Here is a 17,110-nt window from a genome sequence, read left to right on the forward strand (position 1 = left end):
CCAGCTCCACGGCGAGGCGCCAGGCTCTTGTTTCTTTCCTCCTCACCTGAGGGTGTTGCTTATTGATCTTATTTATTTATTTTAATGTATTTTTATTGATTTCAGAGAAAAGGGAGGTGAGATAGAAACGTCAGTGATGAGACAGAATCACTGATCGGCTGCCTCCTGCACAACCCCCACTGGGGATCAAGCCCACCACCCGGGCCTGTGCCCTGACCAGGAATCCAACGGCCACCTCCTGGTTCACAGGTTAGTGCTCAACCACTGAGCCACCCCGGCCTTAATCCTCACCCAGGGATTTCTTGTTTTTATTGATTTAGAAAGAGAGAGAGAGAGAGAGAGAGGGAGAGAGAGAGAGAGAGAGAGAGAGGGAGAGAGAGAGAAAGAGAGAGGGAGAGAGAGGGAGAGAGAGGGAGAGAGAGGAACCTCAATGTGAGCGAGAACATTGACCTGTTGGCTCCCAAATGCTCCCCAACCAGGGATGGGCCTGAGAGCAGGGATGTGTCTGACGGGGAAGGAACCGAACCCTTTGGGTCCAGGACGATGCTCCAATAACCTGGGCCACCGCCCAAGGTACCCACCCCGCCCCCCCATTTACTGATTTTCAGGAAAAGAGACACACACAGCCGCACGGGCTTCACTGCGGGATCGAGAGAAGGCGACACAAGTGACACTGAGGCCTGAGGAGGTGACTTTCCCAGATTTTATTGGTCAGAGCGCAGAGGCCGGGGGCCAGGGCCAAACAGACCTCAGGGCTCTTCCTTGGGCGAGAGGTTCGTTTATGACCTCCTGAGTATCCCGCCAACTATCTCCAGCCCTTCCCCAAGCTTGTATCCACCTCTCTTGATGATGTTGCTCAGCCTATCGTAGTTGAATCTGACGTCCTTGATCTGTGCAGGGGGAGGAAACGGGCTCCATGTGGGGCTGGGCCAGGGTCAGGAGCCCCCACCTGCACCCCCTTCCCGGGTCAGCGAGGCGCCTAGGGGCCCGGCTCCCCCTCTGCCTGTGACCTTGGAGCCTGTGGTGGAGCCCCCACCCCTTAAACAGATGGGGAAACTGAGGCCCAGAGGTGGCTAGTGGCTTCCCCAGGTCCCAGGGCCCATCCAGCAAAGCCGAGGGGAGCCGGGCTGAAAGCTCATCAGCACAGTGAGCGGCCCCCCAGCCTCAGCAGGAACCTTCTGGAAGGTGGCTGCATGCCCCCTGCTGGGCCTCACCCGGAGTCTGAGGCTGCAGGTCGGGGGCGGGGGGGCCTTTCTAACAGGCTCCTGGGCAGGGACCCCACTCAGATCCAGGCTGGGGCTGGGGGAGGAGGGGGAGGGGCTCTCTGGGCCCAGACCCTCCAGGGCCACAGCCATCGGCCCCCAGGTCTCAGAAGGGGCCCCTCACCTCCTCGCAGACGACGTCATAGTAGCCGGTGTCCTGGTCCAGGGTGACGGTCCCCGCGCACTCCTTCACCAGCTGCAAGGGCCCAGGTCACACCTCCACCCGGAGCTGAGCCCTCCCGGCCGTCCCGTCCCTGGGAATGGGCCCCGAGGCCTCCTGTCCAGCATCTCGGGGCGCCCCAGCCCCAGCTCACCCCGTTCTCCTTGAAGTCACACTCCTCGGGGGGCTGCCGCGTCGTCCTGGGGCACACAGTCTCCTTCACGGTGAAGCTCACGGGCTTCGGGGTGTCTGGGTTCAGGTCCTGGCGGGAGAGAAAGTGGGGAGACCAGGGCTGGGCCTCTGCTTGCTCCCCTGGTCTCACCCCGCCCCGCCCCCTCCAAAGAGAACAGCCTTCAGCAGCCCCTGCCCTGTTCCTGGGGCTGGTTTGGTGCTGGGTGTGGGCAGGGGGAGAGGGCAGAGCCTGCCCAGCTCCAAGAGGACCCGGGGCCAGGGCTCCTGGGGCCTCCTGTGTGGGAGGCAGATGAGCTCAGGACACTCAGAGCAGGGCCGTGCCCTGGTCCGTTTGGCTCAGGGCACCTTCTGTCCTGGGTTCAATTCCTGGTCAAGGGCACCTGCCCGGGTTGCTGGCTGGATCCCCAGTAGGGGGCGTGCAGGAGGCAGCTGATCCATGAATCTCATCATGGATGTTTCTATCTCTCTCCCTCTCCCTTCCTCCCTGAAATCAATAAAAATCTATTTCAGCCCTGGCCGAGGTGGCTCAGTGGGTTTGCTCGTGCACGAGGCAACCATAGATGTGTCTCTCACATCGATATTTCTCTCCGTCTTTCCCTCTCTCTTCCACTTTCTCTAAAAACCAATGGAGAAAAGTTCTCGGGTGAGTATTTTAAACTAATAATAATAATAAAACGAAAACAAAAATAGATTTTTTAAATAAATAAATAAAGCCGGGAGTCACACCCCAGCCCCATGACCTGCTCTTCCCTGAGACCCCAGAAGCCTGAAGCCTGAGTGGGGGGAGACCTCATTGCACAGAATAGATTCCCTGGCAGAAGCGGCCTCTGGGAGGGGACACAGCCCTGGGAGGGGACACAGTCCTGGGAGGTGCCCTGGTGGAGGGGGGACCCCTGGAGGGAGCAGCCGCCCTGAGGGCAGCCAAGCAGAAGCCCAGGGAGTGGCAGGAGGCCAGAGCAGAGCCCCTCCCGCCCCCACACTCACGCCCTGGGGCTGCGGGTCCTGCTGCAGGAGGCGGTAGAGGCTGGCCTCCCGGGAGCGCTGGTTGAAGCCCTGCACAGCCAGGCGCACGGCCTCCTGGTAGCTCAGGGCCCGGGCGGCGGCCAGAGGCGTGGGAATGGCCAGGCCTAGCAGCAACAGCAGCAGCGGCCAGCACCCCCAGCACAGGCGGCTCCTCTGGGTCTCCATGTCCCCGAGTGGAGTCCCCCCAGCACGCAGGGCCCCCTTTATGCAGCCCGGCCGAGCCCCCCCTGTCCACGCCCCGGCTGCTGGGCTTGCCTCAGATCCCTGTTGCCTCACAGGCTGCTGCTCGGTGGGCAAAGTCGCTCCAGGGCAATGTAAAGAAATGGTTTCCCCATCTCCCCACCTGCTCCTTCTTCCTCCTGGGACACTTCCCCTCTCCCCACCCCATCCACCGCCTGGCTCCTGCACCCCCTTCCTTCCTCCCCTGTGAATGCAGCCTCAATCTTCAGACACCACCGCCTCCAAGCTCCAGGCTCCAGCCATGGCTGCCCTCTGTTCTGGGGAGCGAGGTGGCTCTCCCCAGCCTCCAGGTTGAGCCCTAGCCAGGCCGATGTGTGCACGTGGGCGGCAGCCACACAGGAAGGAGGCTGACCAGACCCTCAGAAGCCATGGCCGCCCACTCTCCTGGGGAGTGAGGGGGCTCGCCCCAGCCTGCCTTTTTCGGGGTTTGATTCCTACTCAGACCACAGTCACGTTCCTCAACATAATCACCATCGTCACCATCGTCACCATCCTCACCATCATTACCATCGTCACCATCCTCACCATCGTCACCATCCTCACCATCGTCACCATCCTCACCATCGTCACCATCCTCACCATCCTCACCATCGTCACCATCCTCACCATCGTCACCATCCTCACCATCCTCACCATCCTCACCATCCTCACCATCAGTCACCATCCTCACCATCCTCACCATGATCACCATCCTCACCATCGTCACCATCGTCACCATTGTCACGGGGATCCTTTGGCTGCTGATGACTCATTTCACCACCACCCCCTTCAGGTGCGCCCCTACCCTTCGCTGGCATCTGGGCCTGTGTGTGTGTGTGTGTGTGTGTGTGTGTGTATTTTTATTGATTAAAGATAGGAAGGGAAAGAGCGAGAGAGAGAGAAACATCAATGATAAGAGAGAATCATGGATCAGCTGCCTCCTTCACGCCCCAAACTTGGGATTGAGCCTGCAACCTGGGCCTGTGCCCTGACCAGGAATGGGACTGTGACCTCCTGGTTCACAGTTCCACACTCAACCCCGGAGCCAACCTGGGCAGGGCCTGGAGTCTCCTTGCTCCCATTGCCCTCCCCCAGCCCTGCAGGCCCCAGGAGCCAGGCTGCTGCATACACCCCACCACTCCTCCCCGGACCCTCTGCTCCCTCCTCTCTGCCTGACACGCTGGGCCACCAAGCAAGCCCTCCCTGACCTCCAGCCGAGGGGCCACCGTCTCCTCTTTGCTCCCAGCCTTCGGACGTCTCTTCCAAATTGATCCCAGATGAGCCCGGTCAGTGCTCTAGTGGCCACAGGCCCGGGCGGCTGCGGGGAGAGAGCACCTGGGAGAGGAGAGGCCAGCGTGCCAGGGGCCCAGCGGCCCCATGGACATGCAGGCCAGCTCCCCTGGGAGTGGCCGTGCGGCCAGGAGGCCTGGGGTCGCTGCTGGCCTCTTGGCCTGGGGGCCTCTTGGGTTTGGACATCTGGGGTGGAGGGTGCTGTTGCGCACTCGGCCTGGGGAGAAGGAAGGAGAAATGGGCTTGTGTGCAACCTGGTTTCACAGCCGGGATTGCCCCAGGGGCTCTGGACCAACCGGGCCTGCACACGGGCCCTGGAGAGAGGCCGGGAGGAAGTCAGCCCAGGACACCGGCCCCTCAGTTCTCTCCTGGGTCCCTCAGCTTTAGTTCTGGCTTCAGGGTCCCCAAGGAGCCAAACCAGGAGAGGAGAAGGCATCAGTGCTCACCCTTAGCCCAGGGCAGGGACCCACCCAGTCCTGCCTCCTCTAGGGCAGACCCCAGCCCTCAGAGCGCCTTTCCCACTGGCCACAGGGACCTCTGCCTGGGCCAGCCCCGCACACGCCCCCCGCTCAGAATCAGCAGAGCCAGGGGCTTCCCCAGGTCCTCCGACGCCTGCAAGTCAGGATGGGGCCCGGGGGTCGCCGTCCCTCTCTGGGACACAGCACAGGGTCCAGGCTTCCCAGGCTCCAGGGCTGAGCCCCAGCCAGGCCGGTGGGTGCGGGTGGGTGTCCACCACAGCGGCAGGGAGGCTGAGCAGACCCTCAGAAGCCATGGCCTCCCTCTCTCCTGGGGAGCGAGGGGCTCTCCCCAGCCTGCCTTTTTCATAAGTTCTCTCTCATGAAGGAGGTGATCAGAAGATTCCAGAGGAGCCCAGCCTGCGTGGCTCAGGGGTTGAGCATGGACTTATGAACCAGGAGGTCAGGGTTCGATTCCCACTCCGAGCACATGCCCAGGTTGTGGGCTCCATCCGTGTGGGTCAAGCAGGGGGCAGCCGATCAATGATTCCTGGGGAGAGCGGCTACAGCGTTTGGACAGGTTCAAGCCTCGGACTAATGAGAGGGCTGGGTCCTCTCGTGGCAAAGCCCTCCCAGCACCATGACAGCCAAAGGCTATGGTTGTGAGCTTGGCCTGATGGTCTGAGCCTGTGGCCACGTGGCTGAGTGATGTGGGCTGCGGGAGGTGCAGTAACACAGCTGGATCAGGTGCCTGTAACTGAGTGGATTTGAAACCCGCGAGAACGTTGTCACCACGCCCTTACTGTGCCTCGTGGAATCTGCGATAAAATAAGGACTCGGCTGGCAGGCCGTGGCGCTGTCGCTAGCTCTCCATCAGAGAGGACAGCGTCCCACCCAGACCCAGCTTTCTTCTCTTGTCCGTCTTTTCTCCATCCTTCACTGCCCCCTCTCAGGCTCCCGAACCTGGCTGAGCTGCTGGGTACAGTTTCTATCTCCCTCTCCCTTCCTCTCTGAAATTAATATAAAAAATTTTTAAAGAAGATTCTAGGGGAGTCTAGATCAAAAAGGGGAAATCCCTCAGCTCCCAGGAAGCTTTAACAGCAGTTCTCAATGTGTGGGCCCCAGACCATTAGCGTCACAGCTCCTGGGAACTTGTTGGAAATGGAAATTCAACACACACACACACACACACGCACACACACACACACACACACACGCACACACACACACACACTCACACACTGTGCCCATGAAGTCATCTCTCCTTCCTCCCTGGTTCGGTCCCCTGTGAACACTGATCTGCTTTCTCTTTCTAAGGATCTGTCTGTTCTGGATCTTGCTCATCAGAGGAATCAGGCCCAGCTGGAGAGGCTCAGGGGTTGAATATTGACCTGTGAACCAGGAGGTCATGGTTGGGTTCCCATCAGGGCACGTGCCTGGGTTGCAGTGTGGGACCTGCAGGAGGCAGCTGGTCAATAATTCTGTCTCATCATTGAAGTTTGTCTCTCTCTCTCCTTCTCCCATCTTCTATGAAATCAATAAAAATATAGCCCTTCTAATAGTAGACAAACATGTTAATTGACCGTACCTTTGCTACACTTCCCATAGGCTAATCATGGTGATATGCAAATTAACTGCCAACAAAGATGGCGGTTAATTTGCATACATAGGTGCAATGCTGGGAGTGAAAGGGGAAGGACGGACAAGCCACCTGCTGCTGATGGTGATCAGAAACCCAGGCAGCAGACAAGAGCCTGGTGGCGGTGCAAGGCAGCCTCCGGGGGGGGGGGGGGGGGACCTTTGCCCTGCCTCCTGGCCCGTGATCGGAGAACTGGGGCTGCCTTTGCCTGCCCCCAGCCCGTGATCCGAGAACCGGGGCCGTCTTTGCCCACCCCCTGGCCGGTGATTGGAGAAGTACCTGTATTTTTTTTTTCAAAGTACCTGTATTTTTAATAATTTCTTGTCATGGTAAAAGTATTTTACATGATGATCACAGGGTGGTGGGGTGAGGAGAAGGAGCAGCAGAACAATCCAACAAACAAAACAAGAAACAGAAATGCATGGTGGAAGGGATTTGAACGGTGGGTAGGGGCATTGTCCAACTAAAATGCAATTGGTTTGTTACTGAGTACAATTCATGGGAAGACTGCATCCTGACTCCTTCTCTATACAGCATATTGGGAGAAAAAATGGTGCATCCAGGTGGAAATATGATCAGGGGTTGGAAGACAGACAGGGAAAGAAGAAGTCAGAAATAGACACTGAGAGAGTCCCTGGCTGGCTGGCTGCAAATACTGACTCTCCAGTAGTGATAGAATAAAAAAGTGGGGGATATCTCTGGAAGATTCAAGAGATAGGGGGCAACTCTTCTATGGTTTTGACTTGCCCAGCAGATTTCCACATACACACATGTACACGCCTATGTTTGCATGCACACACATATACATATAACTGACTGCCCTCCGTGGAAGCACAGAAAAAGAAGAAGCCGCCAGAAGAAGAAGCCGCCCACCTTTGGTCCAGGCGCCAGCGCCTGCGGCAGGTTGCAGCCCAGGAGACGGACAAGCCACCTGCCCGAGGTCCCAGGCTGCAGCCACCTGGAGAAGCTGCCAGCCCTGTGGTCCAGGGCGCCAGCGCCTGTGGCCAGGGAAATAGGTTCCCTCTTCTCCTACTGCAGTCATTACTTCAATATTCCCCTTCTGAATTTCTCTCCTGTGCTGCAACCCAACTCCACTTTTCATCAGAAAGATATGGAACAGAGAGAGCAGTGTTAAAAGCTTACATTTTTAAGCCAGAAGGTTGGTACTTAAACATATAAATGGAAAACTAGAGTCCTTAAGGTAACAAAGGCTACAAATGACAGGGACAGCTCATGACCTATTATATCCAGCAATCCATATGGGGACTGAAAACTTTGCAATGAGGACAATTAGTGAAGATATGAATCAACTAAAATAGTTGACAGGGACAATTCTTCCATCTTTGAAAATATCTACATCAAATCTGTTTAAGTAGATTTTCATCTGCATAATATAACACATTCTGACAAGACCACCACCATCACCTGTGCCGATAAATGTTTAATAACTGAGGGACCCCCCCCCCATGAGTGCACAAATTTTTGTGCACCGGGCTACTAGTATTTAAGAAATAAAAGCAATCAGCCTTAACCAGTTTGGCTCAGTGGAGAGAGTGTCGGCCAGTGGACTGAAGGGTCCCGGGTTTGATTCTGGCCATGGGCATGTACCTTGGCTTCAGGCACATCCCCAGTGGGGGGTGTGCAGGAGGGAGCTGATCGATGTTTCTCTCTCAACAATGTTTCTAACTCTCTATCCCTTTCCCTTCCTCTCTGTAAAAGAATCAATGAAATGTATTTTTTTTAAAAGAAAGAAAAGAAATCAAGGTGTGACTTTGGTGTTAGTCGGTTGAGAGGGATTGGTTGACAATCAATAAAATGTGTCACATGAATAGGAGGTTCCTGAGAGGCAGGAGGCACTAGGAGCTCAGGAAACAGGAGCGGGAAGACCCTGAGGATGAAACGGGGAAGGGAAAGCCGACCCAACAGTGGGTGCAGCGCTGGTCCCCGGGGACACCTGGCCCAGCCTGGAGGCCGCGGGCTGGGCATGGGCCTGCTGGACTCGACCGCCCAGTGTCTGCCTTCCAGGGAGACCACTCCTGGGCGGGTCCACATTGGCCTTTGGCTGCAGGGCTTCCTGCTCTTGTCAGGAGGGCTCCTGGGAGGAGCCTGGAGGAAAGTAATCCTGATGGTCTCTCCTTCCCCCTGGGCGCAGCCACCCCGAGGGGGGACCTGGGGTCTGACAGTGTCCAAGGCTGACCCCAGTCGTGCTTGGGGGCGCACATGCTCTGCATGGAGCTCAGCATGTCGATCACAGAGCCAGGGACTGGCTCAGCCACAGCCTCTATCCAGGACTCTACATCCGCCCCGGCCGGTGTGGCTCAGTGGATAGAGCGTCGGCCTGCAGACCAAAGGGTCCTGGGTTCCATTCCTTCAAGGGCACATGCCTGGGTTGCAGGCTCCTGCCTGGCCCAGGTCCTGGTTGGGGCTCGTGCAGAAGACAACCAATCAGTGTGTTTCTTTGACATCAATGTCTGTCTTTCCCTCTCTCTGCCACTCTCTCTAAAAATCAATGGGGAAAAATAAATAAATAAAATAATATAAAGAGAGAGAGAAAGAGAGAGAGAGAGAGAGAGAGAGAGAGAGAGAGAGAGAGAGAGAGAGGAGAAAAATCAATGGAAAAATATCCTCTGGTGAGGATTAAAAAACAAATAAAAAAGACTCAAGTATACTATTCAGAGAAACTCATTCTGCCTGAACTACACCCGAGGTTATATGGATTCTTTTTTATTTTAGGAAGAGTTATTTTACTTTTTTTTAAAAATATATTTTATTGATTTTTTACAGAGAGGAAGGGAGAGAGATAGATAGTTAGAAACATCGATCAGCTGCCTCCAGCACATCTCCCACCGGGGATGTGCCCGCAACCCAGGTACATGCCCTTGACCGGAATCGAACCTGGGACCCCTCAGTCCGCAGGCCAACGCTCTATCCACAGAGCCAAACCGGTTTCGGCTAGTTATTTTACTTTTTAACATTTTTATTGATTTCAGAGAGGAAGGGAGAGGGAGAGAAACATCAGTGATGAGAGAGAATCATTGACCAGCTGCCTCCTGCACGCCCCCTACTGGGCATCGAGCCTGCAACCTGGGCCTGTGCCCCTTCAGTCCGCAGGCTGATGCTCTAGCCACTGAGCCAAACCAGCCAGGGCTTGATCCTTTTTTAAAATAAATCCTTTCTTGTTGAAAGTGTTATATGTGTCTCCTTCCCCATCGCCCGGTCCCAGCCCCTGTGGTCTGTGTCCAGTGGCTCTGCCATGTGCAGGCACACAGTCCTTCCCCTGCTCCAGGCCGGTGCCCCCCGCGCTCAGCGGTCTGGCCCTGGGCCACTCCTCCCGGGAGGCTGGTTGCTGAGCACAGGTTGCAGGTGATCCGTGTGGGATGCCCTGAGGGTTCTCCCTGGTGGGGGGTGCGGCACGGAGTCCCCGGTTCAGGGTGTCCCCCTGCTCCTCAGGGAGCAGCGATGTCAGCGCCTCCCGGTCGTGGGGCCGAGGGCCTGCGGGAGTCTGATGGCTCCTCCCTGGGGGTCCCCATCGTGAGAAGCCCCACAGGCGGGAGTCACCGCAGGTTAGTGGGTGCTTCTGGGGTGCCCCCTGCACCCCTTCATCACCCCGCTCCCCTACCCTCCCCCCACACACACATGAGTAACAGGAACCCTCAGCAGAAGGACCTCTCTAGGCCGGGAGGCCATGTACGGGCGGGTCCGGTTCTGCAGGACCGTCTCCTGGAGGCGCCCAGAGGCCAATGGGGGCGGGGAGGCGCCAGGCTCTTGTTTCTTTCCTCCTCACCTGAGGGTGTTGCTTATTGATGTTATTTATTTATTTTAATAAATTTTAATTGATTTCAGAGAAAAGGGAGGTGAGATAGAAACGTCCTCTTGCACGCCCCCCACTGGGGATCAAGCCCACCACCCGGGCCTGTGCCCTGACCAGGAATCCAACTGCCGCCTGTGCCCTGACCAGGAATCCAACTGCCACCTCCTGGTTCACAGGTTAGTGCTCAACCACTGACCACTTTTTATTGATTTTGAGAGAGAGAGAGAGGGAGAGAGAGAGAGGGAGAGAGAGAGACAGAGAGAGAGAGAGAGAGAGGGAGGAACCTCAATGTGAGCGAGAACATTGACCTGTTGCCTCCCAAATGCTCCCCAACCAGGGATGGGCCTGAGAGCAGGGATGTGCCTGACGGGGACGGAACCGAACCCTTTGGGTCCAGGACGATGCTCCAATCACCTGAGCCACCGCCCAAGGCCCTCCCCCCATCCCTCGATTTACTGATTTTCAGGAAAAGAGAGACACACAGCCACATGGGATTCACTGCGGGATTGAGAAAAGGCGACGCAGGTGACAGTGACGCCTGAGGAGGTGGCTTTCCCAGATTTTATTGGTCAGAGCGCAGAGGCCGGGGCCAGGGCCAAACAGAACTCAGGGCTCTTGCTCAGGGGAACGTTTGGAGAAAAACCTCTTGATTCCACTGCCAGCTTTCTCTAACCCTCTCCCAATCGGGCGTCTATGTTTCCAAGCGAGTGCACCCCCAATAATCCAGGGGTTCAAGACGTTCTTGATCTGTGCAGGGGGAGGAAACGGGCTCCATGTGGGGCTGGGCCAGGGTCAGGAGCCTCCACCTGCACCCCCTTCCCGGGCCAGCGAGACGCCTAGGGGCCCGGCTCCCCCTCTGCCTGTGACCTTGGAGCCTGTGGTGGAGCCCCCACCCCTTAAACAGATGGGGAAACTGAGGCCCAGAGGTGGCTAGTGGCTTCCCCAGGTCCCAGGACCCATCCAGCAAAGCCGAGGCGGAGCCAGGCTGAAAGCTCATCAGCGCAGTGAGCGGCCCCCCAGCCTCAGCAGGAACCTTCTGGAAGGTGGCTGCATGCCCGCTGCTGGGCCTCACCCGGAGTCTGAGGCTGCAGGTCGGGGGGCTGGGGGGGGCCTTTCTAACAGGCTCCTGGGCAGGGACCCCACTCAGATCCAGGCTGGGGCTGGGGGAGGAGGGGGAGGGGCTCTCTGGGCCCAGGACGCTCCAGGGCCACACCCATCGGCCCCCAGGTCTCAGAAGGGGCCGCTCACCTCCTCGCAGACGACGTCAATGTAGCCGTTGTCCGGGTCCAGGGTGACGGTCCCCGCGCACTCCTTCACCAGCTGCAAGGGCGCAGGTCACACCTCCACCCGGAGCTGAGCCCTCCCGGCCGCCCCGTCCCTGGGAATGTGCCCCGAGGCCTCCTGTCCAGCATCTCGGGGTGCCCCAGCCCCAGCTCACCCCGTTCTCCTTGAAGTCACACTGCTCGGGGGGCTGCCGCGTCGTCCTGGGGCACACAGTCTCCTTCACGGTGAAGCTCACGGGCTTCGGGGTGTCTGGGTTCAGGTCCTGGCGGGAGAGAAAGTGGGGAGACCAGGGCTGGGCCTCTGCTTGCTCCCCTGGTCTCACCCCGCCCCGCCCCCTCCAAAGAGAACAGCCTTCAGCAGCCCCTGCCCTGTCCCTGGCGCTGGTTTGGTGCTGGGTGTGGGCAGGGGGAGAGGGCAGAGCCCGTCCGGGTCCAAGGGAACCCGGGGCCAGGGCTCCTGGGGCCTCCTGTGTGGGAGGCAGATGAGCTCAGGACACTCAGAGCAGGGCCGTGTCCTGGTCCGTTTGGCTCAGGGCACCTTCAGTCCTGGGTTCAATTCCTGGTCAAGGACACAGGCCCGAGTTGCTGGCTGGATCCCCAGTAGGGGGCGTGCAGGAGGCAGCCGATCAATGATTCTCATCATGGATGTTTCTATCTCCCTCCCTCTCCCTTCCTCCCTGAAATCAATAAAAATCTATTTAACCCTGGCCAGTGTGGCTCAGTGGATAGAGCGTCAGCCTGCAGACCAAAGGGTCCCGGGTTCAATACTGGTCAAGGGCACATATCTCCATTGCAGGCTCCTCCCTGGCCCAGGCCCTGGTCAGGGTTTTTGTAGGAGGCAACCAATCCAGGTGTCTCTTTCACATCGATATTTCTCTCTGTCTTTCCCTCTCTCTAAAAATAAATGGAAAATATCCATGGTTGAGGATTTTTAAATAATAATAAAAATATATCTACATGTACATATTAAAAATAAATAAATAAAGCAGGGAGTCACACCCCAGCCCCAAGACCTGCTCTTCCCTGGGACCCCAGAAGCCTGAAGCCTGAGTGGGGTTGGGGGGGGACCTCATTGCACAGAATAGATTTGCAGGCGGGAGCGGCCTCTGGGAGGGGACACAGCCCTGGGAGGGGACACAGCCCTGGGAGGGGACACAGCCCTGGGAGGGGACACAGCCCTGGGAGGTGCCCTGGAGGAGGGGGGACCCTGGAGGGAGCAGCCTCCCAGAGGGCAGCCAAGCAGAAGCCCAGGGAGTGGCAGGAGGCCAGAGCAGAGCCCCTCCCGCCTCCCCCCCACTCACGCCCTGGGGCTGCGGGTCCTGCTGCAGGAGGCGGTAGAGGCTGGCCTCCCGGGAGCGCTGGTTGAAGCCCTGTACAACCAGGCGCACGGCCTCCTGGTAGCTCAGGGCCCAGGCGGCGGCCGGAGGCGTGGGCATGGCCAGGCCCAGCAGCAGCAGCAGCAGCGACCAGTGCCCCCAGCACAGGCTGTTCCTCTGGGTCTCCATGTCACCGAGTGGAGTCCCCCAGCACGCAGGGCCCCCTTTATGCAGCCCGGCAGGGGCCCCCCTGCCCGCGCCCCGGCTGCTGGTCTTGCCTCAGCTCCCTGTTGCCTCACAGGCTGCTGCTTGGTGGGCGAGGTCGCTCCAGGGCACGTGAAGAAATGGTTTCCCCATCTCCCCACCTGCTCCTTCTTCCTCCTGGGACACTTCCCCTCTCCCCACCCCATCCCCCGCCTGGATCCTGCACCTATTCCCTTCATCCCCTCTGAATGCAGCCTCAACCTCCAGACACCACCGCCTACAGGCTCCAGGCTGCCCAAGACCAAGTCAGGTTCCTCACCATCCCTCACCATCCTCACCATCGTCACCATCCTCACCATCCTCACCATCCTCACCATCGTCACCATCCTCACCATCCTCACCATTGTCTCGGGGCTCCTTTGGCTGCTGATGACCCATTTCACACACACACCCCCCCACCTTCAGGAGCCCTCCTACCCTCTGCTGACATCAGGGCCTGGAGTCATTTTTTTAATGCATTTTTATTGATTTCAGAGAGGAAGGGAGAGGAGTGAGAGACAGAAACATCAATGATGAGAGAGAACCATGGATTGGCTGCCTCCTGCACACCCCAAACTGGGGATCGAGCCCACAACCTGGGCATATGTCCCTGATGGACCTTAGAATTGTGACCGCCTTGTTCATAGGTTGACAGTCAACCGCTGAGCCCTGCAGGGCGGGCAGGGCCTGGAGTCTCCTTGCTCCCATTGCCCTCCCCCAGCCCTGCAGGCCCCAGGCGCCAGGCTGCTGCAAAAACACCACCACTCCTCCCCGGACCCTCCTGCTCCCTCCTCTCTGCCTGACACGCTGGGCCACCAAACAACCCTCCCTGACCTCCAGCCAGACGGGGCCACCGTCTCCTCTTTGCTCCCAGCCTTCGGGACGTCTCTTCCCATTTGATCCCAGATGAGCCCGGTCAGTGCTCTAGTGGCCACAGGCCCGGGCGGCTGCGGGGAGAGAGCACCTGGGAGAGGAGAGGCCAGCGTGCCAGGGGCCCAGCGGAAGCATGGACATGCAGGCCAGCTCCCCTGGGAGTGGCCGTGCGGCCAGGAGGCCTGGGGTCGCTGCTGGCCTCTTGGCCTGGGGGCCTCTTGGGGTTGGACATCTGGGGTGGAGGGTGCTGTTGCGCACTCGGCCTGGGGAGAAGGAAGGAGAAATGGGCTTGTGTGCAACCTGGTTTCACAGCCGGGATTGCCCCAGGGGCTCTGGACCAGCCGGGCCTGCACACGGGCCCTGGAGAGAGGCCGGGAGGAAGTCAGCCCAGGACACCGGCCCCTCAGCTCTCTCCTGGGTCCCTCAGCTTTAGTTCTGGCTTCAGGGTCCCCCAGGAGCCCAACCAGGAGAGGAGAAGGTATCAGTGATGGCCCTTAGCCCAGGGCAGGGACCCCCCATTCCTGCTTCCTCTAGGGCAGACCCCAGCCCTCAGAGCGCCTTTCCCACTGGCCACAGGGACCTCTGCCTGGGCCAGCCCCGCACACGCCTCCCGCTCAGAATCAGCAGAGCCAGGGGCTTCCCCAGGTCCTCCGACGGCTGCAAGTCAGGATGGGGCCCGGGGGTCGCCGTCCCTCTCTGGGCCACAGCACAGGGTCCAGGCTTCCCAGGCTCCAGGGCTGAGCCCCAGCCAGGCCGGTGGGTGCGGGTGGGTGTCCACCACAGCGGCAGGGAGGCTGAGCAGACCCTCAGAAGCCATGGCCTCCCTCTCTCCTGGGGAGCGAGGGGCTCTCCCCAGCCTGCCTTCTTCATAAGTTCTCTCTCGTGAACCAGGTGATCATAAGATTCCAGAGGAGCCCAGCCAGCGTGGCTCAGGGGTTGAGCATGGACTTATGAACCAGGAGGTCAGGGTTGATTCCCACTCAGAGCACATGGCCAGGTTGTGGGCTCCATCCGTGTGGGGCGTTCAGGGGGCAGCCGATCAATGATTCCCTCTCATCACTGATGTTTCTGGGGAGAGCGGCTACAGCGTTTGGACAGGTTCAAGCCTCGGACTAATGAGAGGGCTGGGTCCTCTCGTGGCAAAGCCCTCCCAGCACCATGACAGCCAAAGGCTATGGTTGTGAGCTTGGCCTGATGGTCCGAGTCTGTGGGCCACGTGGCTGAGTGATGTGGGCTGCGGGAGGTGCAGTAACACAGCTTGATCAGGTGCCTGTAACTGAGTGGATTTGAAACCCGCGAGAACGTTGTCACCACGCCCTTACTGTGCCTCGTGGAATCTGCTATAAAATAAGGACTCGGCTTGCAGGCCGTGGTGCTGTCGCTAGCTCTCCATCAGAGAGGACAGCGTCCCACCCAGACCCAGCTTTCTTCTCTTGTCCGTCTTTTCTCCATCCTTCATCGCCCCCTCTCAGGCTCACCGAACCTGGCTGAGCTGCTCGGCACAGTTTCTATCACCCTCTCCCTTCCTCTCTTAAATTAATATAAAAAATTTTTTTAAAGAAGATTCTAGGGGAGTCCGGATCAAAACTGGGAAAATCCCTCAGCTCCCAGGAAGCTTTAACACAGCGGTTCTCAACGTGAGGACCCCAGACCATTAGCGTCACAGCTCCTGGGAACTTGTTGGAAATGGAAATTCAAAACACACATACACTCACACACACAAACACACACACACACTCACACACACTCACACTCACACACACACACTCACACACACACACACACACACACACACACATACACACACACACCCCTTTTCATCAACCCAGAATCACACCCTGCGCCCATGAAGTCGTCTCTCCTTCCTCCCTCGTTCCAGCCCCTTTGAACACTGATCTGCTGTCTGTTTCTAAGGATCTCTCTGTTCTGGATCTCGCTCATCAGAGGAATCAAGCCCAGCTGGAGAGGCTCAGGGGTTGAGTATTGACCTGTGAACCAGGAGGTCATGGTTGGGTTCCCATCAGGGCACAGGGCTGGGTTGCTGGCTCCATCCCCAGTGTGGGGCCTGCAGGAGGCAGCTGGTCCATAATTCTCTCTCATCACTGAAGTTTGTCTCTCTCTCTCTGTCCTTCTCCCATTGTGCTGGGCTGCATATCTGGCGCTTCGGCCAGGCGGGGCTCGCTGTCCTAGAACACATAGTGTGAGGTGCCAATATAATCAGGTCAGGAGGGTCAGAAAAGGCAGATGGAACAAACGGCACCAGGGCAATCAGGAAGGTCAGAAGGGGGAGATGTAATAAACAACTTTTATGGGAGACAGCTGCAGCAGGGAGGTTACGGGAGATGGCCGCAGCCCGGGAGTAAACTGAAAAACAAGCAACTTGATAAGAAACTAGACAGGCATTAATTCACAACGGCGCCAAGATTCCCAGAAGAGTGACCCCCTTGCTCCCCCCGTTCGCTTCCCCCGTTTGCTAGAGGGGTATATAACCTGTGCTTAAACTCTTAGTCGGGGCTGACAGCCGCTGCTCTGCTGCGTTCAGAGTAAGCTGTAAGCCCCAACATGTTGGTAACTAAATAAACCCTTTGCCTTTTGCATGAGAAGCGTCTCTTGGTTCTTTGTGACAGCGGCTTGCGTCCAGGGCTTTACATTTTGGAGGTTCCACCGAGATAAACCGCAGCCGCCTTCAGGTATCAACGTTCCAACAGACGCTTCTTGGGGTAAGTGACGGTGCCTTTTTGGATAAGAATAGCGATCGCTTAGATATTGAGAGCTCGAATTTTGTCTGAAGCCGGCAAATCTGTTTGGTCAGAGATCTGTTCGTTTGGTGGCTGTCGGGGAGGGGCGTGAGCCTCCCCCGACTGCGGCTGACAGACGTGTCGGGAGGTCGCAGGCCACATCCCCGGGGGACGCCCTGGTGGAGTCTGGAGAGGACCAGGGACACCTGGATTCCTCTCGTCTGTTTCTGATTCTGATTCTGTAATTCTGTTGCCAGCTGGGTCAATTGGCTTTGAAAAACCTTCTTTTTTGGATCCTTCGATTTTTGTCTCAACGCGTTGTGTCTGTTCTGGTTATTTGTTCTTTGTTGTCTGTCATTAGTCTGTGTTTTCTGTTTGTCATGGGCCAGAGTGCTTCTACTCCTTTGTCTCTGACCCTGGACCGCTGGTCAGAAGTCAAGGGACGAGCTCAAAGTCTATCCCTTATCATCAGAAAGAGTAAATGGCAGACTTTCTGCTCGTCCGAGTGGCCCACCTTTAATGTCGGATGGCCCCCGGAGGGGTCTTTCCATCTGCCTCTCATCAGGGAAGTGAGGAATCTGGTTTTTCAACCTGGCCGACACGGAC

At 57.8% G+C, this 17,110-nt stretch overlaps 2 protein-coding genes across 2 annotated transcripts; both read right to left on the minus strand.

The window, feature by feature from the left end:
• Positions 1–702: 702 nt before the first annotated feature.
• On the minus strand, positions 703–2,802 carry LOC102442138 (cathelin-like). Its single transcript, XM_006108300.3, has 4 exons — positions 2,599–2,802; positions 1,577–1,684; positions 1,387–1,458; positions 703–890 (listed from the first exon to the last, which is right to left on the minus strand). Exons 1-4 carry the CDS (start codon positions 2,800–2,802, stop codon positions 780–782), a joined length of 495 nt encoding a protein of 164 aa, XP_006108362.1. The 3' UTR covers positions 703–779.
• A 7,802-nt stretch (positions 2,803–10,604) lies between these two features.
• On the minus strand, positions 10,605–12,842 carry LOC102441821 (cathelin-like). The gene is made up of 4 exons (XM_006108299.3): positions 12,636–12,842; positions 11,490–11,597; positions 11,300–11,371; positions 10,605–10,798 (listed from the first exon to the last, which is right to left on the minus strand). The coding sequence occupies exons 1-4, from the start codon at positions 12,837–12,839 to the stop codon at positions 10,658–10,660; spliced, it is 525 nt and encodes a 174-aa protein (XP_006108361.1). The 5' UTR covers positions 12,840–12,842; the 3' UTR covers positions 10,605–10,657.
• Between the last annotated feature and the right edge of the window lie 4,268 nt (positions 12,843–17,110).

The sequence above is a fragment of the Myotis lucifugus genome, unplaced genomic scaffold (assembly GCF_000147115.1).
Source record: "Myotis lucifugus unplaced genomic scaffold, Myoluc2.0 scaffold_2043, whole genome shotgun sequence".
NCBI classification, from domain to species: Eukaryota; Metazoa; Chordata; class Mammalia; order Chiroptera; family Vespertilionidae; genus Myotis; species Myotis lucifugus.

Bases quoted from the DNA above. Each gene is read 5' to 3' on its own strand.
- LOC102442138 (XM_006108300.3), bottom strand. From the start codon at position 2,802: ATGGAGACCCAGAGGAGCCGCCTGTGCTGGGGGTGCTGGCCGCTGCTG. The intron at 1,685-2,598 runs GTGAGTGTGGGG...CTCTCCCGCCAG, and splicing joins AGGACCCGCAGCCCCAGGGC to GACCTGAACCCAGACACCCC. The intron at 891-1,386 runs GTGAGGGGCCCC...CCCCCTGCACAG, and splicing joins ATGACGTCGTCTGCGAGGAG to ATCAAGGACGTCAGATTCAA.
- LOC102441821 (XM_006108299.3), bottom strand. From the start codon at position 12,839: ATGGAGACCCAGAGGAACAGCCTGTGCTGGGGGCACTGGTCGCTGCTG. The intron at 11,598-12,635 runs GTGAGTGGGGGG...CTCTCCCGCCAG, and splicing joins AGGACCCGCAGCCCCAGGGC to GACCTGAACCCAGACACCCC. The intron at 11,372-11,489 runs GTGAGCTGGGGC...GCGCCCTTGCAG, and splicing joins GTGACTTCAAGGAGAACGGG to CTGGTGAAGGAGTGCGCGGG.